This window comes from Macaca thibetana, chromosome 1 (assembly GCF_024542745.1).
Source record: "Macaca thibetana thibetana isolate TM-01 chromosome 1, ASM2454274v1, whole genome shotgun sequence".
Taxonomy (NCBI): domain Eukaryota; kingdom Metazoa; phylum Chordata; class Mammalia; order Primates; family Cercopithecidae; genus Macaca; species Macaca thibetana.
Genome location: NC_065578.1, coordinates 83,228,528 through 83,249,636, shown reverse-complemented (window position 1 = coordinate 83,249,636; position 21,109 = coordinate 83,228,528). Strand labels below are relative to the sequence as shown.

The 21,109-nt window shown below is 38.2% G+C and overlaps 1 protein-coding gene across 6 annotated transcripts in view; it reads left to right on the top strand.

Annotated features, from left to right (window-relative positions):
• The window catches only part of TTLL7 (tubulin tyrosine ligase like 7), a 143,656-nt gene that overhangs the window by 36,112 nt on the left and 86,435 nt on the right, over positions 1 to 21,109 (top strand). For 5 of the 6 annotated variants that reach the window (XM_050805770.1, XM_050805773.1, XM_050805771.1 and 2 more), the window contains 3 exons: positions 18,060 to 18,260; positions 18,474 to 18,605; positions 20,460 to 20,581. In XM_050805770.1, the coding sequence (XP_050661727.1) occupies positions 18,236 to 18,260; positions 18,474 to 18,605; positions 20,460 to 20,581 (279 nt within the window). In that variant the 5' untranslated portion in view covers positions 18,060 to 18,235. Of the gene's footprint in view, positions 1 to 2,663; positions 3,008 to 18,059; positions 18,261 to 18,473; positions 18,606 to 20,459; positions 20,582 to 21,109 lie in introns of those variants that run through there. The other variant, XM_050805772.1, reaches the window with a different exon arrangement.

The following is a 21,109-nucleotide window of genomic DNA, read 5'->3' as shown; positions in this document are numbered from 1 at the left end:
AACATAGCTTATTTTTTCTGGGATTTAATTTAATTTAGTGGGATTTGAAAACTGTGACAAATTCTGCCTGATTGTAGAAATTAGTACAATTGCAATTTTACTATTTTAAATTAAAAAACCTTCTAGAGAACTGTATTCCCCCGATATGATAGCTCAGCAGTTTAGTTCCTGTGCTCCAAGCTGTGTGTTTGAGGTTGGAGAATATGTATATTAAAAGACACTTTAAAAACTGCTACCTAGCAGTCAGTTGTCTCATGGAGGAAACATGCAAGGAAATCTCTTATTTCACGTGAGTTGTGGCATTTTATGCAAGGACATTTTGAAGTAATTTTCTTTATTTTAAAATAAAAAATGGAATCTAAGTTCCTTATTTGTTTTGGATAGGAACCTGGTTTAAGCAGAAAACATGATTTTTTTTTTTTTTTTTTTCAGTTTGTATTACTGAAAAGTTTAGGAATCTGTTATCCCTCTCTCTTTTTGCTCTGCCTCCTTCACGTTGACTTCATCCACAGGTTGTGTAGAGGCAGGATGGGGACCAGCAACTGCAGGTAGTGCATCCTCTCAGGTTCAAACACAGCTCACAAAAGAACCTGTCTTCTTCCAGATTCTGAAAATGAGTACTGGGCCTGATTCTCACTGGTATTAGTTGGATCCTGTATTCATCTCTGAACCAATTCAATGGTCAAGAGGATGGGATCCCATGATTGTTTAGTCCTAAGTCATGTATGCATCCTTGGGGCTGGGATTGGCATCAGCTCCACCCAAAGCATATGCTTTGAGAATGAGGAAGTAGTGATTCACTAGAGGAAATTCAGATCGTGGTTACAAGAAAATAGGTAAAAGCAGTCTATGACAAAAATGATAAATGTCCAAAGTCACTGTGCCATTGACTTGGTGTTTAGGCTATGTATGTTTTTTAGAAAACAAAATAATAATTTTTATTAGAGTAGCGTTGTCCATTAGGAGATGAATTTAGCTGTTGGTAACAGAAATTTCAAATAACATTGGCTTAAACAAGATGGAGGTTTACTTTCTCTGGAGATAGGTGGTCCAGGACTGATGGAGCATAACCAATGTCACATTGGATTGCTGCAACTCCTGCCATCACATTTGCATTCCAGGTTGGAAGGAAGAGAAGCAAATGAATGTCCACTGATTGTCTACTTCCCTTTAGAGGTGTTTTACTGGGAAGTCCTGCTCAACAACTTCCACTTCCACTTCATTGGCCAGGTCATGTATACTTGTAAGGAAGTCTGTGAAATGTAGTTTTTAGTTAGGCACAATGCTACCCCTAATAATAACAATGGAATAGGTGTTTTATTAGTAAGGAAGAACTAGTGAATGGCTGTTAGGTAAGGAGCTAGTTGTGTTCATTACTTGTTAAATTATTAACTAATGTGGATGCCATAGGAGGTTTATTTAAGAATTCAATGAATTTTATATGTTTAAGATTTAAGACACAAAAGTAGATGGAAATATAAATAGTAAACTAATACAAACCATAAAATAAGCAATAAGCTGTGCATTGAATAAGTATCAAAGTAAGAGGTCCAAGGAAAAGTTAAAGATGATTCTGATGTATCTATCTCTTTGATGTTTGGCTATGTAGTGATACCCTTTACCAAGATATGGAACATAAGAGGAATATCAGGTTTTCAGGGGAAGTTAAAGAGTTAAGTTTTGGACACTAAAAACTATAAATGCTGGCATCAAATGACATTCGGGTGATGTCAGTTGTTCACCAACTAAGCAGCTGCACATTTTGATATCTATTGTGCATTTTTTGGCAAAGAATGAACTGGCTGTTTTAGAAATTCTCTGCTTCCCCTAGTCCCTCTCTTTTAAACCTTGTGATCAAAGTTACTGAAATATCAGGAGACAAGTCTAACGGACCCTAAGTTTCAACTCCACAGCTCAGAACAAGAGAAGTCTTTGTGTAGTCAGGCACAGGTTGGGTGTTTTGAGGATATGAAGTTCAACTCTATTTGGTTTGGTATAGTTCTTTGCAGGGTCAGGAAATGGGAGAGGTAAATGGATTGACAAAAGTGAATGAGATATGCAAAAGTTAACTGATTACATCACATATTATTCATAGGGAACAAGTAAGACTTTTTTTTAAGGCTACTGGAGAACTATTTAAAACTGAAATATTATGTTGTAGGAGAAATATACCCAAAGGGGCTTTTGACCCTACTTAAGTGCTTGATGAATACATTATGAAATAACCTTGTCTTCTGTTACTTTAATAACCGAGTTATAGCTGTTATTTGCTTTGAACTTTATTCATTTCACCATTTATTGAGTGAGCTTTTCTGCTTTTTCATTATCCTAGGTACTGGAAATACAAATATTAATAAGAGAAAATGCCTTGAAGGTATGCTGTGTTATCATTACCCATTTATCAGTCCCTGCTTTTTCATGTCACAATAGGCTAAATTCCAAAGACGAGACAGGCCTCAGAGTTTAGTAGACATTTTGTGTGGTTGCTCTAATTACACATACTATACATTTACCTTTTTCCGTATGGCTTTTCCCAACTTTGCATAATTCTTGGACCATGGCTTAATTTTTATGGTATTAAATTTAATTTAGAGGGATTTGAAAACTGTGACAAATTTGTCTGATTTCTAACTGTGTTAGAAATTAGCACAGTTTAAATTTTATTATTTTAAATTCAAAAAATCTTCTAGAGAACTGTATTTCCCTGATATGGTAGCTCAGCAGTTTAACTCCTATGTTCCAGGCTCTGTGAATACAGCCAATTTGAAAAATAAATAAGTATTAAGTACATTAGTGGGAGCTACTGTCACTCAAGGTCAAGATTAATTGTTACTAGAATGAATAAATAATTCTTGTGTTTATTCTTATGTAATATCATATTTGGCTCCTATCAGGTTTTTAGAAGTAGTTGATCAAATGGTTCTTTCAGTTCTAGAACATGACAGATCCAGCTTTGGGTAATCGACCCAGCCAGAGAAAGGGAGACAAAAGTTACTATGTTCAAGGAGTAAGTAGCTTCTCTAAATACTCTTTCAACTTGTACACACAATGAGTGATGGCAATGTTTTATTGTTATGGGAGTTGTTTGGGTGATGTCATTTGTATACCAGTCATGCAGCTGTGCATTTTGAAACCTATTGTCCTTTCTTGGCAGAAAGGACAGAAATAGGAGCAGTTATGCTTTGGAAGGGACTTTTGTGTTTAATTTAAACCATTTTACCTATAAAAGTAGAGGATTCCCTTATGTCTTATCTCCACTAATTCTATTGTCTTATTTTCTGTTTATTTTCATCCACCCTTATTGCAAATACAAAGCTGAAATAATCTCACCCCTCGAATTGGCTCTTCTGTCTGCAAACCTTCTCTTGATGAATTGTGCCATCTTCTACCCAACTCTTTAAGCTACATCTGCAAAATCATCCAGGATTACATTTTCCTTATCAGTCACCAAGTCCTGCTGCTATTCTGCTAATACTGCAATAGCAGTGTTCTTTCTCCTTATGTCTGTTGCTTTTATCTGTGATCAAGCTCTTATCATCTCTCTCTTGGACTTTTGTAACATCCTCTTAAGACTCTCGGTCTCCACTAGTGCCCCCACAATAACTGCCAGTGTAATCTATCAAAAATAAATCTGGATTATATTACTCCTCTTAGAGTCCTTCAGTTACTTCACATTGCTTATGAGTCAGGATCAGACCTAAGTTTCAGCAGTATGATTTATATTACAATACTTAAAAAGAGACACACAATGATTCAAGCTAGAGTATTGTGGTTATTTCATTTCTACCTCTTATTTCAAATGCTTAAACCATGATAATTGTGTATTTATTCTTTATGTTAAGAATTACATTCTTTGCATAAGAACACAGGTGCTCACTCTCCGTAGAACTGCCTATTGCATCCTCCTTCCTCTCAAGAGGTATCAGACTTGGTGTTTATCCTTCCTATGTATTTCTTTACATGCTTATTTCATAATTATTTCATAATTTATAAGAAATATATATTATTTTGTATAATTTTAAACTATGTAAATGATATACTTATGTGTTCATCAGCTGTTTTAAATCTTCATTTGTGATTCAGCATGTATCTCTGATGTATAATATTTTTATTGTATGAGTATATTGCAATGTCTTCACTCCCTTGTTGATGTTGATTTGCATTCCTCCTTTCCCTTCCCTCTACAATTTTTTGACTCTCCATAGAGGGTGTATTATTAATCTTTGTGGTTGTTGTTAATCCTCATAAGTTTAATTATTTTGGTGGGTTGCGTTTCTACAAAATGAGTGTGTTGGTTAGTGAGCATTGGTAGCTGGTTTGGGGTCGAACAAGGTGTGTAAACTGTCTTTCTAGATTAGCAAACTTCATCTCACTTACCAGGGCTGCTGGCAGTAGCAAGTGAGATCATTTGTAGCAGATTTCTTCTTTTCTAGATGCTCTGCAAAGCAGATTATGAAAAAAAAGTGAGAGTCCTGCTGGACAAATGCTTTCTCCTCCAGTCATTACTTGGCCAGGTGATTTCTAAGTCACCCACACTGCTCTGCTTCAAAAGACCAATAGGAGGGAATAGACTCCAGCTGCGGTGTTCTCCCACTTTCTAGGATCTGCCCTGGTCACCAGCTGTTGGCCTTCTAGTGCAGTGATTTTCAGAGCTTTAGCCTGCATCAGATTCACTTGGAGGGCTTGTTAATTGATAGGCCTCACCTCTAGATTTCTGATTCAGAAGTTCTGGGGTTGGGCCTGAGAATATGCATTTCTAAGAAGTTTGCAGATGATATTGATGCTCAAGTTCAGCATTTCCCAACCTATTTTATTTTTAGACTCATGGAACCCTTTAGACATTAATATATAATTTCACAATCACCTACATGATTTTTTCAATCATGTTATAATTTTCTAATTTTTACATGTTTTAAGGAAGGGCTTTAAGTTAAAAAAATTGTGTCTGCATAATGATAAACATTGTGGTCATCCAGAGCCTTGCTACTCAAAGTGTGGTCTGTAGACCAGCATACCTAGGAGCTTGTCGGAAATGCAGACTTTCAGGCTCTACCTCAGACCTAACAAGTCAGAAGCTGAACTTTAATAGTAGTCCCAGGTGTGCACATTACAATTTAAGAGGCACTAATCTAGAACTGACATTAAATCCAGTCTGAATAATATTCAAAACAAATAAGCATTTTAATTTTTGATGTTTAAAAAGTGGCATGTTTCATTCACTTTTATTCTCTTTCATGTAAGAAAAAGCATGATTTTTGACAATAAAAATATATCAAATTTGGTTTGGGAGCCAAGTGCTGAAATTTAATGAAATTAATGATAATACAAAAATGGACAAAACTTTATTCATGACCTGATATTTGGAAATACTATTTTTCGCATCATGTAAAAATCAAATGCCTTATTTTTATAAATTTTAGGAAGTAATAGATTTCTGACTGTTAATTGTAATGACCTCTCTGCAAATAATGTTAATGTGTGTGGAGAGTGTTTACCTCAAAGTAAAAGCTTACTTGGATATATATTTTTTTTGTTACATTTGTTATTTTTCTATTTTTTTGAATAGTAGAAATATCTTTCATCAGATAATTACAATTTAGGGATCTAGAGAAGATTATCTTGAGACATATTTGCAAAATTGTTACTTTAACATTTTCTTATAATTTATTTTTCAATATCATTGTTCATTATACCTCTTTTCTTTAAACAATTACCCAGGAGGATAATAATCTATCTTTTAGGGTTTTGAAGGTCAGAGTTTTTTTTTTTTTTTTTTTTTTTTTTTATGTGTTGTACCTGCTTGATACTTTTCTTTTTTTTTCTTTCTTTTTTTTTTTTAAATTTATTTATTATTATTATACTTTAAGTTGTAGGGTACATGTGCATAACGTGCAGGTTTGTTACATATGTATACTTGTGCCATGGTGGTGTGCTGCACCCATCAACTCGTCATTTACATCAGGTATAACTCCCAATGCAATCCCTCCCCCCTCCCCCCTCCCCATGATAGGCCCCTGTGTGTGATGTTCCCCTTCCTGAGTCCAAGTGATCTCATTGTTCAGTTCCCACCTATGAGTGAGAACATGCGGTGTTTGGTTTTCTGTTCTTGTGATAGTTTGCTAAGAATGATGGTTTCCAGCTGCATCCATGTCCCTACAAAGGACACAAACTCATCCTTTTTGATGGCTGCATAGTATTCCATGGTGTATATGTGCCACATTTTCTTAATCCAATCTGTCACTGATGGACATTTGGGTTGATTCCAAGTCTTTGCTATTGTGAATAGTGCTGCAATAAACATACGTGTGCATGTGTCTTTATAGCAGCATAATTTATAATCCTTTGGGTATATACCCAGTAATGGGATGGCTGGGTCATATGGTACATCTAGTTCTAGATCCTTGAGGAATCGCCATACTGTTTTCCATAATGGTTGAACTAGTTTACAATCCCACCAACAGTGTAAAAGTGTTCCTATTTCTCCACATCCTCTCCAGCACCTGTTGTTTCCTGACTTTTTAATGATCGCCATTCTAACTGGTGTGAGATGGTATCTCATTGTGGTTTTGATTTGCATTTCTCTGATGGCCAGTGATGATGAGCATTTTTTCATGTGTCTGTTGGCTGTATGAATGTCTTCTTTTGAGAAATGTCTGTTCATATCCTTTGCCCACTTTTTGATGGGGTTGTTTTGATGGGGTTGTCTTGTAAATTTGTTTGAGTTCTTTGTAGGTTCTGGATATTAGCCCTTTGTCAGATGAGTAGATTGCAAAAATTTTCTCCCATTCTGTAGGTTGCCTGTTCACTCTGATGGTAGTTTCTTTGGCTGTGCAGAAGCTCTTTAGTTTAATGAGATCCCATTTGTCAATTTTGGCTTTTGCTGCCGTTGCTTTTGGTGTTTTAGACATGAAGTCTTTGCCCATGCCTATGTCCTGAATGGTACTACCTAGGTTTTCCTCTAGGATTTTTATGGTATTAGGTCTAACGTTTAAGTCTCTAATCCATCTTGAATTAATTTTCGTATAAGGAGTAAGGAAGGGATCCAGTTTCAGCTTTCTACTTATGGCTAGCCAATTTTCCCAGCACCATTTATTAAATAGGGAATCCTTTCCCCATTTCTTGTTTCTCTCAGGTTTGTCAAAGATCAGATGGCTGTAGATGTGTGGTATTATTTCTGAGGACTCTGTTCTGTTCCATTGGTCTATATCTCTGTTTTGGTACCAGTACCATGCTGTTTTGGTTACTGTAGCCTTGTAGTATAGTTTGAAGTCAGGTAGCGTGATGCCTCCAGCTTTGTTCTTTTGACTTAGGATTGTCTTGGAGATGCGGGCTCTTTTTTGGTTCCATATAAACTTTAAAGCAGTTTTTTCCAATTCTGTGAAGAAACTCATTGGTAGCTTGATGGGGATGGCATTGAATCTATAAATTACCTTGGGCAGTATGGCCATTTTCACGATATTGATTCTTCCTATCCATGAGCATGGTATGTTCTTCCATTTGTTTGTGTCTTCTTTTATTTCACTGAGCAGTGGTTTGTAGTTCTCCTTGAAGAGGTCCTTTACATCCCTTGTAAGTTGGATTCCTAGGTATTTGATTCTCTTTGAAGCAATTGTGAATGGAAGTTCATTCCTGATTTGGCTCTCTGTTTGTCTGTTACTGGTGTATAAGAATGCTTGTGATTTTTGCACATTAATTTTGTATCCTGAGACTTTGCTGAAGTTGCTTATCAGCTTAAGGAGATTTTGGGCTGAGACAATGGGGTTTTCTAAATATACAATCATGTCATCTGCAAACAGGGACAGTTTGACTTCTTCTTTTCCTAACTGAATACCCTTGATTTCTTTCTCTTGCCTAATTGCCCTAGCCAGAACTTCCAACACTATGTTGAATAGGAGTGGTGAGAGAGGGCATCCCTGTCTTGTGCCAGTTTTCAAAGGGAATTTTTCCAGTTTTTGCCCATTCAGTATGATACTGGCTGTGGGTTTGTCATAAATAGCTCTTATTATTTTGAGGTACGTTCCATCAATACTGAATTTATTGAGCGTTTTTAGCATGAAGGGCTGTTGAATTTTGTCAAAAGCCTTTTCTGCATCTATTGAGATAATCATGTGGTTCTTGTCTTTGGTTCCGTTTATATGCTGGATTATGTTTATTGATTTGTGAATGTTGAACCAGCCTTGCATCCCAGGGATGAAGCCCACTTGATCATGGTGGATAAGCTTTTTGATGTGTTGCTGAATCCGGTTTGCCAGTATTTTATTGAGGATTTTTGCATCGATGTTCATCAGGGATATTGGTCTAAAATTCTCTTTTTTTGTTGTGTCTCTGCCAGGCTTTGGTATCAGGATGATGTTGGCCTCATAAAATGAGTTAGGGAGGATTCCCTCTTTTTCTATTGATTGGAATAGTTTCAGAAGGAATGGTACCAACTCCTCCTTGTATCTCTGGTAGAATTCAGCTGTGAATCCATCTGGTCCTGGACTTTTTTTGGTTGGTAGGCTATTAATTATTGCCTCAATTTCAGAGCCTGCTATTGGTCTATTCAGGGATTCAACTTCTTCCTGGTTTAGTCTTGGAAGAGTGTAAGTGTCCAGGAAATTATCCATTTCTTCTAGATTTTCCAGTTTATTTGAGTAGAGGTGTTTATAGTATTCTCTGATGGTAGTTTGTATTTCTGTGGGGTCGGTGGTGATATCCCCTTTATCATTTTTAATTGCGTCGATTTGATTCTTCTCTCTTTTCTTCTTTATTAGTCTTGCTAGTGGTCTGTCAATTTTGTTGATCTTTTCAAAAAACCAACTCCTGGATTCATTGATTTTTTGGAGAGTTTTTTGTGTCTCTATCTCCTTCAGTTCTGCTCTGATCTTAGTTATTTCTAGCCTTCTGCTAGCTTTCGAATGTGTTTGCTCTTGCTTCTCTAGTTCTTTTAATTGCGATGTTAGAGTGTCAATTTTAGATCTTTCCTGCTTTCTCTTGTGGGCATTTAGTGCTATAAATTTCCCTCTACACACTGCTTTAAATGTGTCCCAGAGATTCTGGTATGTTGTATCTTTGTTCTCATTGGTTTCAAAGAACATCTTTATTTCTGCCTTCATTTCGTTATGTACCCAGTAGTCATTCAGGAGCAGGTTGTTCAGTTTCCATGTAGTTGAGCGGTTTTGATTGAGTTTCTTAGTCCTGAGTTCTAGTTTGATTGCACTGTGGTCTGAGAGACAGTTTGTTATAATTTCTGTTCTTGTACATTTGCTGAGGAGTGCTTTACTTCCAATTACGTGGTCGATTTTGGAGTAAGTACGATGTGGTGCTGAGAAGAATGTATATTCTGTTGATTTGGGGTGGAGAGTTCTATAGATGTCTATTAGGTCTGCTTGCTGCAGAGATGAGTTCAATTCCTGGATATCCTTGTTAACTTTCTGTCTCGTTGATCTGTCTAATGTTGACAGTGGAGTGTTGAAGTCTCCCATTATTATTGTATGGGAGTCTAAGTCTCTTTGTAAGTCTCTAAGGACTTGCTTTATGAATCTGAGTGCTCCTGTATTGGGTGCATATATATTTAGGATAGTTAGCTCTTCTTGTTGAATTGATCCCTTTACCATTATGTAATGGCCTTCTTTGTCTCTTTTGATCTTTGATGGTTTAAAGTCTGTTTTATCAGAGACTAGTATTGCAACCCCCGCTTTTTTTTGTTCTCCATTTGCTTGGTAGATCTTCCTCCATCCCTTTATTTTGAGCCTATGTATGTCTCTGCGTGTGAGATGGGTCTCCTGAATACAGCAGACTGATGGGTCTTGACTCTTTATCCAGTTTGCCAGTCTGTGTCTTTTAATTGGAGCATTTAGTCCATTTACATTTAAGGTTAAGATTGTTATGTGTGAACTTGATCCTGCCATTGTGATATTAGCTGGTTATTTTGCTCGTTAGTTGATGCAGTTTCTTCCTAGCCTCGATGGTCTTTACATTTTGGCATGTTTTTGCAATGGCTGGTACCCGGTTGTTCCTTTCCATGTTTAGTGCTTCCTTCAGGGTCTCTTGTAAGGCAGGCCTAGTGGTGACAAAATCTCTAAGCATTTGCTTATCTGTAAAGGATTTTATTTCTCCTTCACTTATGAAACTTAGTTTGGCTGGATATGAAATTCTGGGTTGAAAATTCTTTTCTTTAAGAATGTTGAATATTGGCCCCCACTCTCTTCTGGCTTGGAGAGTTTCTGCCGAGAGATCTGCTGTTAGTCTGATGGGCTTCCCTTTGTGGGTAACCCGACCTTTCTCTCTGGCTGCCCTTAAGATTTTTTCCTTCATTTCAACTTTGGTGAATCTGGCAATTATGTGTCTTGGAGTTGCTCTTCTCGAGGAGTATCTTTGTGGCGTTCTCTGTATTTCCTGGATTTGAATGTTGGCCTGCCCTACTAGGTTGGGGAAGTTCTCCTGGATGATATCCTGAAGAGTGTTTTCTAACTTGGTTCCATTTTCCCCCTCACTTTCAGGCACCCCAATCAGACGTAGATTTGGTCTTTTTACATAATCCCATACTTCTTGCAGGCTTTGTTCATTTCTTTTTCTTCTTTTTTCTTTTGGTTTCTCTTCTCGCTTCATTTCATTCATTTGATCCTCAATCGCAGATACTCTTTCTTCCAGTTGATCGAGTCGGTTACTGAAGCTTGTGCATTTGTCACGTATTTCTCGTGTCATGGTTTTCATCTCTTTCATTTCGTTTATGACCTTCTCTGCATTAATTACTCTAGCCATCAATTCTTCCACTTTTTTTTCAAGATTTTTAGTTTCTTTGCGCTGGGTACATAATTCCTCTTTTAGCTCTGAGAAATTTGATGGACTGAAGCCTTCTTCTCTCATCTCGTCAAAGTCATTCTCCGTCCAGCTTTGATCCGTTGCTGGCGATGAGCTGCGCTCCTTTGCCGGGGGAGATGCGCTCTTATTTTTTGAATTTCCAGCTTTTCTGCCCTGCTTTTTCCCCATCTTTGTGGTTTTATCTGCCTCTGGTCTTTGATGATGGTGATGTACTGATGGGGTTTTGGTGTAGGTGTCTTCCTGTTTGATAGTTTTCCTTCTAACAGTCAGGACCCTCAGCTGTAGGTCTGTTGGAGATTGCTTGAGGTCCACTCCAGATCCTGTTTGCCTGGGTATCAGCAGCAGAGGCTGCAGAAGACAGAATATTTCTGAACAGCGAGTGTACCTGTCTGATTCTTGCTTTGGAAGCTTCCTCTCAGGGGTGTACTCCACCCTGTGAGGTGTGGGGTGTCAGACTGCCCCTAGTGGGGGATGTCTCCCAGTTAGGCTACTCAGGGGTCAGGGACCCACTTGAGCAGGGAGTCTGTCCCTTCTCAGATCTCAACCTCCGTGTTGGGAGATCCACTGCTCTCTTCAAAGCTGTCAGACAGAGTCGTTTGCGTCTGCAGAGGTTTCGGCTGTGTTTGTTATTGCCCTGTCCCCAGAGGTGGAGTCTACAGAGACAGGCAGGTTTCCTTGAGCTGCTGTGAGCTCCACCCAGCTCGAGCTTCCCAGCAGCTTTGTTTACCTACTTAAAGCCTCAGCAATGGCGGGCGCCCCTCCCCCAGCCTCACTGCTGCCTTGCCGGTAGATCACAGACTGCTGTGCTAGCAATGAGGGAGGCTCCGTGGGTGTGGGACCCTCCCGGCCAGGTGTGGGATATGATCTCCTGGTGTGCCTGTTTGCTTAAAGCGCAGTATTGGGGTGGGAGTTACCCGATTTTCCAGGTGTTGTGTGTCTCAGTTCCCCTGGCTAGGAAAAGGGATTCCCTTCCCCCTTGCGCTTCCCAGGTGAGGCAATGCCTCGCCCTGCTTCAGCTCTCGCTGGTCGGGCTGCAGCAGCTGACCAGCACCGATCGTCCGGCACTCCCCAGTGAGATGAACCCAGTACCTCAGTTGAAAATGCAGAAATCACTGGTCTTCTGTGTCGCTCGCGCTGGGAGTTGGAGACTGGAGCTGTTCCTATTCGGCCATCTTGCTCCGCCCCCCGGTCAGAGTTTTATATGTAAAAATCTCAAAAAGTACCTGGCACATAGGATGTTTTACATAAATGATGATATCAACCCCATCCTTTTCTTCCTCTTTGTCGTCTTCTTCCTCTGCCTCATTATCATTGTTACAATCCATAGCAAGCTCAGGATAGAGTTTAATTATCTGCTGTGTGAAGCCAGGGGTAGACTGGACTCAATGTCTTGTCTGCTCAGGCTGCTGTAATAAAGTATAATAGACTAGGTGGCTTAAACAAGAGGTATTTACTTCTCGCAGTTCTGGAGCTAGGAAGTCTAAGATAAAAAAGGTTCAAGACAATTAGGTTCCTGGTGAGGGCTATCTTCCTGGATTTCAGAGGACTGCCTTCTCACTATGTCTTTGGGCTCCAGCTTTTAATGTAGATCCAATCAAACAAAATCAAGCATCTTTGCGAAATCTTCAATATCTTATATTTAAAGGCTGAATTTTGAAGGTAGCACAAAAAATGGGAAGGAATATGGGTTTTCTTCCCATACTTCTTCTGATAGGTAGAAGACACAAACCACTTCAGCCTATTAGATGTGTGACTTTGTGCAAGTTTCTTAACCTTGGAGCCTACATTTTCCCATATATAAAATGGGAATAAAAGGTACTGGGTATTAGTTGGGTGGACTGGTTCTTTTCTCCTTCCTCTTGTCACCACAAAACTTCTCTTATTATGTTTTTATTTAATATTATTTTATGTATTTTAAACTTAACCCTAATTTTGGATCCTCTTGACTTTTTGTTTGTTTTAGTCATCTTTGGGTGAGCTAAAAATTAATGTACAAAGAACTCATATATTATATTTACTGGGGTATGGATTGTGGGGTTGCTGGAGAAGGTCTGAGTTTCTTTTGTGTTTCCTTCTTTTACATAAAGGAAGTTTTGTCTTCATCTTTTGCCATAAAATGTATCAGCAATGTTATCTTCATTGGTTGCCATTTTAGACTTTAGGGGTGGAAAGAATAAATCTTCTACTTTTGCAGCCTAAGAATTTGTATCTGCTAAGTGGCAAATTAAAGGATAGGACTTTGATTTGACTCCTTGTTCGGTGCTCTTTCTACCATATTATACTTTCATTTAAATGAAATAGAAGTATTTTCACCTAAATGGAAAACACAGTTTGATGATTTTGGTTATCAACATGATAATGTTGATACAGAATTTTATCACATATATTTTACTTTTTTGAACAGGTAATACATACACAGAGTACTAAAGGTGTATATACAAGTAAGTCTCCCTTAGCCCCACCCCTAGCCATAGCAGGCCACAACTGCTTAGTGGATATGTTCCATATACTCTGTTGGTTTGCTCAAGTGGCAGTGTAATATGTCAACTTTTACATACTTTGCTTTTTCCGCTTATAAATGTGGGTTAGGGCCGGGCACAGTGGCTCATGCCTGTAATCCCAGCACTTTGGGAGGCCGAGGCGGGTGGATCACCTGAGGTCAGGAGTTCGAGACCAGCCTGATCAACATGGAGAAACCCCGTCTCTACTAAAAATACAAAACAATTAGCCAGATGTGGTGGTGTATGCCTGTAATCCCAGCTACTTGGGAGGCTGAGGCAGGAAAATCACTTGAACCTGGGAGGCAGAGGTTGCAGTGAGCCGAGACTGTGCCATTACACTCCAGCCTGGGCAATAAAAGTGAAACTTCGTGTCAAAAAAAAAAAAAAAAAAAAAAAAAGTGAACTAGACGCGGTGGCTCATGCCTGTAATCTCAGCACTTTGGGAGGCTGAGGTGAAAGAATAACGTGAGGCTAGGAGTTTGAGACCAGCCTGGTCAACATAGTGAGACCCCATCTCTAAAATAATAATAATAATAATAAATAATAATAATAATAATAAAAGCCAGTTGTGGTGGTGTACACCTGTAGTCCCAGCTACTTGGGAGGTTGAAGCAGGAGGATTGTGGAGCCCAAGAGTTCAAGATTACAATGAGCTATGATTGTCTCTAAAAAACTATAAATGAATAAAACAAAATACATAAATAACATTTTTTAAAAGTGAAAAGTAATATATTGTAAATTATATGTATTTGCTTCTCAGAGCTCCATGACTATTTCTTTTTTCTCTCAGCTCTCATGAATTGATTGATTGATTTTTTTTTAAGACAGAGTCTTGCTCTGCTGCCCAGGCTGTAGTGCAGTGGCAAGAACACAACTCCCTGCAGCCTTGATCTCCCTATAGCTCAAGCTATCGTTCCTTCTTAGCCACCCAGGTATCTGGGACTACAGGCAGGCACCACCACGCCTGACTAATTTTTAAATTTTTGTAGAGATGTTGCTTAGGCTGGTCTCAAACTCCTGGTCTCAAGTGATCCTCCTGCCTCGGCCTCCCAAAGTATTGGGATTATTTATTTATTTATTTATTTATTTATTTATTTATTTATTTTTGAGACGGAGTCTCGCTCTGTCGCCCAAGCTGGAGTGCAGTGGCCGGATCTCAGCTCACTGCAGCTCTGCCTTCCGGGTTCCCGCCATTCTCCTGCCTCAGCCTCCCGAGTAGCTGGGACTACAGGCGCCCGCCACCTCGCCCGGCTAGTTTTTTGTATTTTTTAGTAGAGATGGGGTTTCACCGTGTTAGCCAGGATGGTCTCGATCTCCTGACTTCGTGATCCACCCATCTCAGCCTCCCAAAGTGCTGGGATTACAGGCTTGAGCCACCGCGCCCGGCCTAGTATTGGGATTATTTATAGGCATGAGCCATGGTGCCTGGCTAATTAACTAATTTATTAACTCACTGTCTTAGCCCGTGTGTGCTGCTATGACAAAACGCCACAAATTGGATAACTTATAAACAATAGAAATTTATTTCTCAAATTTCTGAATGCTGGAAAGTCCAGATCAAGGTGGTGGCAGGTTCATTGACAGTGTGGGCTGCTGTTTCTGCTTCCAAGATGGTACTTTGTTGCTGCACCTTCTGAAGGAGATGGATGCTGTGTTCTCATGGTAGAAGGGATGGAAAGGTTTGATGCTGTGTGAAGCCTTGATTATAAAGTCCATCCCATTCATGAGGAAGTAGCCCTCAGGACCCAATCACCTTCTAAAGGTCCTACTTCATCACACTGTTTCATTGGGGACTATGTTTCAACATGAATTTTGGGGGACACAAATATTCAAACCATAGCATGCATTAACAAGTGCTTATTGAACACTATGAGTCACTATTCTAGGACATGGGAACGGAGGAGTGAACAAGATGGAAGAAAACCATCTTTTTGGCAGGTGATTGTGATAGGGGTAAAAATAAGGTCTCTGATAGCCCAGAGGAGGGAGAAATGAGTTTCTTCAGATATAATCAGAGAAAGCTTTCAGGAAAAAGTGGTATTTTATGTGGAGTTTAAGTGTGGTAGAAGCTTAACGGAAGAATAGGGAAGAAATGATACTCTAGCACAAATGTACTGGAGTTATTTTGGTTTTGTTTCACTTTTGTCTATCTGTTGGTGCTTGGCAGTTCTATGTTCAGTGTTAACATTTGCTTGAAATTTTGGAAAATTGATTCCTTTTGTAAATAAATTGTTTCTTTAAATTAAAAATCATTTTGTGCTCACCTTCGATTTTTTTTCTCAGTTTGTTTTTTTGAACTAGCTAGGAAAACAGGATTTTTCTAGGTAATTTTTACCTATTTGGTCTTTTAAAAAAAGTTATGAGTTTTCTTTTACTTTTGTTCTTATAATTTCTTGTGTTGTTATAATTAGCTATTATTTGTTTCCTTGTCATCGCGTGCTTGCAGTAGAGGTTCTCAGCCTTGGCTGCACTGGAATCACGTGTAGAGCTTTAAAAATGCTGATGGGTGGGCCCCACTGGGTTCTGGGGTGTGGCCTGCGCAGCAGGATTTTCAAAAGCTCCTCACTCAGGCATTTCTGCTTTGCAGCCAAGGTTGAGAAGCCATTGGCTTAAAGCATTTCAGAAGTAACTGAAACACGTTTTCTGCTTTTGGAAAGTAGGTAACTATGGTTTCAACTGAGTGGTTGGATAAATTTGTCATCTCACATGTCTTGCTTAGAATAAAGCTGATTAGAATTGCCATGGTTGAATGAAGTCCTTGAGTTTGTTAAAGCACTTTGACTAAAGCGTAAATGGAATTAAGTAAAGCACATCCATGGATAGTATAATTTTAAGAACTTTAGATTCCTGTATGCCTTGGGGAAGGGATAAAAGTTCTTGTTTTGAACTCTGTACAAGTCAGTCATTTGGCTTATTATTTAAGTCAAAAATTAACAAATTTGTTTTTAGAATCTAGTATAGTTAGGCAAACATTGTTTTCAAAGTCTTGTTGACTTTGTCACCTACTTTCAATGTAATAAGTATTCTGTTACTGTAAAGGGGATCTTTGTTTACTCCAGTAACAAGATGTTGGACAAAAAACTTGTAAACTCAAATAGTTACTTCCCTGAGGTTTCAAAAAGCCTCCAGAAAGAAACGGAACTAAGCTACACTACTCCTTTCTTTTATTCTGAGAAGTGATCTAGTCTGTTTCCAGCTTGATATTGGGAGCTGATATCAGTTTAGAGATGTTTTACTGTGAATTCACTGTTTGAAGTATTGCAGATTCCCAGAATATAGCCGTATCTTGTGGCATGTACTGCAGTAGGGTTGCAAACTTCTCATATGTCTATATATTATGTTAGCATGGGGTCTGAAAATAGGGGAGCTTACTGAATAGAATAATTAGAATTGGATTTATAGTCTAAGTTTTCTATTTCTAAGCTGTGTTACCTTGATTTATTTAACTTATCTAGCCTTAGTTTCTGTATCTGGAAAATAGGGAGAAATGATACCTAAAGTTTGTTAATGAGATAAAATATTTAAAAGGCTTAATAGAGTGTCTACCTACAGTTGGTCTGTAATATATAAAAGTTCCCCAGTTTTGATATTGAATTATACTAGAGAATCATTTTAGTAAAAATGATACCTGAGAACAAATAAAACCCTAAATTTTCTTTAATATGGAAACATTAATAATAATGAATATTTGGGGTGATATAGGAGTCACATTTTATGTAGCTGAATGTTGGATGTTTCTGAATTTCCGATAAACCTGAACATCTAATAAAGGTGTTGATATTATACCTTTGCTTATCATAATTAGTTTTGTCACTTTTCATTGTGTTTATTGATATTTTACAAGAACTGAAGGATTCTTACAATAGGAAGGAGAAATTGGAAAGTTGATAGTACAGACTAAGCAATATAGTGTTGTTAGGGCATAAATGCCTACATTCATATGTTTACAATGAAAATACAAGCAAAGTGTACTGTCGGCCATGTTGAGATGTAGCCAGATCAAATTAGTTCATTCATTATTGCATTCCTCTGTGTGCCTGAATAAAATCATCACAATAATGACCCCGCCCATTTTCTGTCCTTCAAAACTGTTCTCATTTTTTAAGGCACAATTCAAGATGTGGTTTACTCTTTTAAGTTATCCCCCATACTCCTTTGTAAAGGAATCACTTCTCTGCATTCTGTCAACATGTGACCTCTACCCTGCCTGTCACTTTTCACTGTCTCATATTAAAAGCAGTGCTTCAGGCATTGGGTTGAAGGTTGTTTGGGTTTCTAAATAAGAAACTCTGACCTTGACATTAGAAGGATCTTCATTTTAATCTCTGTGTTGAAATTTTCTTTGTAAAGATACACAAAATAATTTGTCCTTTCAAAGCTCAACTTAAAAGCTTCTACCTTACAGGTTTTTTGAAAGATTAAATGGTATAATATAAATGCCTAAGATAGTAAGTGTTCAATAAATAGTAGTGAATATTGTTATTGCTGTTATTGTTTGTGTGTAGTATATTATTTATTGAATATACATGTGATACGTGACTTAATAAAACTTCCCCTAGACTATGCATTCTTTGAGGATAGGAAACCATCACTTGGCATTTTGCATAAGGTTTAATAAACTGATTCACAATTATTTGTTGATTGAACACATTAACTTTCACCTTACTTGACTTTTAAAAATAATAGTCTTGGCATATATGAAAAAAATTTCAAAAAAGTTGTTTTCTAAATGACCTTGTTTTAAAATCACTCCAGGTACCTTGTTATCCCATAACTTTGGTATCCTGAAATCTGAGGATTCTACCAAGATAATATGATAAGAACTTTCAGTGATTTGGGGCCATATCCTACTTAGACTAATGTGGAATTTCCAGATTTCCTGAGAGCTTGGTACAGCAGCACACACTGCTTGCTAATCAGCACAGGCAATAATGCCATCTCTGCCTCAAGAAGGAGGTAGGGAAATTGACTTAACTATGTTATGAAGTATGGAGGTGTTTTACATCACTACTGTTATTTTTTTTTAAAGTATTAAAAATTAATTGGGAACTTTTTAAAGTACCAGAATTTATCATTTTCGCTTGATGTGGGGTGGGGGTGGTATTTGTGTTGTCTGGTATAGATTTTTGTTATTTCAGTGTTATGTGATTATTTTACATTTTTTTAAAGTTATTCAGGGACCCTGTCCCCTGGATTTGAATACAGAATTACCTTATCAAAGCACAATGAAAAGGAAAGTCAGAAAGAAGAAAAAGAAGGGAACCATTACAGCAAATGTTGCCGGGACAAAGTTTGAAATTGGTAGGTTTGCTTAAAATCAATCATGGGATTCTCATAATTGCTGGAAAAACTGATATGGTGTTAAAAACAATGTAGAAATCCAGAGAGATAACTATCTTTTATATAATGGATTTTTAAACGCCTTCTATAAAATTTCTAACATGTTAGAAGGATTCTTTTTCTGTGCGGTAGAGGATGATATCCTTAAAAAGATCCCAATTGATTTCTAAAATTTCAATTCAAACACTAGTATGATTAGACAGCTTAGCTGAAAAAAGGGACTTGGCATTGTATTTTTCTTTGAAGTTTAATTTTGTCAGCTCTCCAAGCTTTGAATTTCATAATAAAATAGGTTTATATATGACTGACCTGACAAATTTGAATTTATGAATGTAAAGAAAAAATGGATCTTTCCAATATTCGTATGTAACCTGAATGTTCCCAGCCTCATGGGTTTGTGTATATGTAAATACCCAAATTTAAGTAACACATTGCATTCTTTCTTCTTTTTTTTTTTGAGACGGAGTCTCTGTAGCCCAGGCTGGAGTGCAGTGGCGCGATCTCGCCTCTCTGCAAGCTCAGTCTCCCGGGTTTATGCCATTCTCCTGCCTCAGCCTCCCCAGTAGCTGGGACTACAGGCGCCCGCCACCACGCTTGGCTAATTTTTTTATATTTTTAGTGGAGACGGGGTTTCACCATGTTAGCCAGGATGGTCTCGATCTCCTGACCTTGTGATCTGCCCTCCTGGGCCTCCCAAAGTCCTGGGATTACAGGCATGAGCCACTGCGCCCAGCCTACGTTCCTTCTAAACCTAACTGCCAGAAGTTCTGTTTATCTCACCAAGGTCTTCCCAGGTATCTTTGAGACGGTGCAGGCAGTGTCTCTCATATACTCAGGAACAGGTGTGCTCCTGACATGCTCTTCTGAATTTGTTATTGTTTTTGCTTGTGAGCCAGGTAAGGAAGTCTCCTAGTCTGTGTTGCTATTGCCCTTGCTCTGTACATGAACTGTAGGTGGCACAGCAGCTGCTGAGTCCTCAGGATGCCAAAGCTGCATGGTGGTCTGTGACAGAGAGGAATGTTCCTTTCCCCAACTCTTGTGATTGTACACTGTCACCTGGGACTACACCATTCTGTTAAGACTCAGGATTCTGTTGGAAACCACAAATTACCTGAAGTCTTCTACTTATCTTTATTCCATACTTGAAATTCAATGGAAGAAAAATGCCAATATGTTAATTGTAAAATCTAGATTGGAGAGGAACACATGAATAGTTTGTACTAAAAAGGAAATGTTCCTCTGAGCATAAACGTTTTCAGTAGGATTAGAGGTTTGGGAGCAGTGGAGAACCAAATCCAAATCTCTCCTGTGAATATTGCTTTATTATTTCATGTCCTAAGTAAACACAGATGAGTTGATTTTAAGCTCTAAAAATAATTTGAACTAGGGAGGTGGAAAGTATGGCATAGGTTTGATAATCAGGGGATATTTTTACCTTTGCTCTTTTGTACTTAACCTAAGGTTGTAAAAAAAGCTATAAAAAGTACATTTTCCTGAGTAGAGGTATTGTCTCAGCTGTGTGTGTTTTCCTTGTGCCATAAATAATCACTAAACCCTTTGGCAGTTTTGTGTACCTGTTAAACCTGAGAAGATCGAAAGGAAGGATTTTGGGTGCAACCGAAAAACAGTTCTCAGTTGCTACTGAGTATAATTTGGCCCTAGATAAAACTGTTGTAACTAAAAATAAGGTTATGCTGTAACTAATATTTTTCAAATGAAATACTGTGAACTAAAATTTATATAGAAAAATGTTTCTGCAATGAATATATTTCAGAAGTATTTTAATTTTGGTTTAACTTAACTGTTTACTTGCAGTTCGTTTAGTAATAGATGAAATGGGATTTATGAAAACTCCAGATGAGGATGAAACAAGTAATCTTATATGGTGTGATTCTGCTGTTCAGCAGGAGAAAATATCAGAGCTGCAAAATTATCAGGTAGGAAATTAATCATGACCAGTTAGTCGTATGAGGAAAGTTATATGGATTCCACCATAATTTTTTTTAGATAGGTTCTTAATCTGTTACCTTATTAAATTTCAATTCTAACTCACCTGAATAGCCTGTTTTGTTTCTATCCAGTTGTATTGACACTTTGCATGAAGCCTGCACCTTTTGCAGACTTAAGTTTTAACCTCTTTCTATCTTTAGGGAAGAATCAATAGAGAAAACCTCTTCTGGCCGGGCGCGGTGGCTGACGCCTGTAATCCTAGCACTTTGGGAGGCCAAGGCGGGTGGATCACGAGGTCAGGAGATCGAGACCTTCCTGGCCAACATAGTGAAACCCCGTCTCTACTAAAAATAGAAAAATTAGCTGGGCGTGGTGGCGCCACCTGTAGTCCCAGCTACTCGGGAGGCTGAAGTGGGAGAATCGCTCAAACCCAGGAGGTGGAGGCTGCAGTGAGCTGAGATCGGGCCACTGCACTACAGCCTGGTGAACAGAGCAAGACTCCATCTCAAAAAACA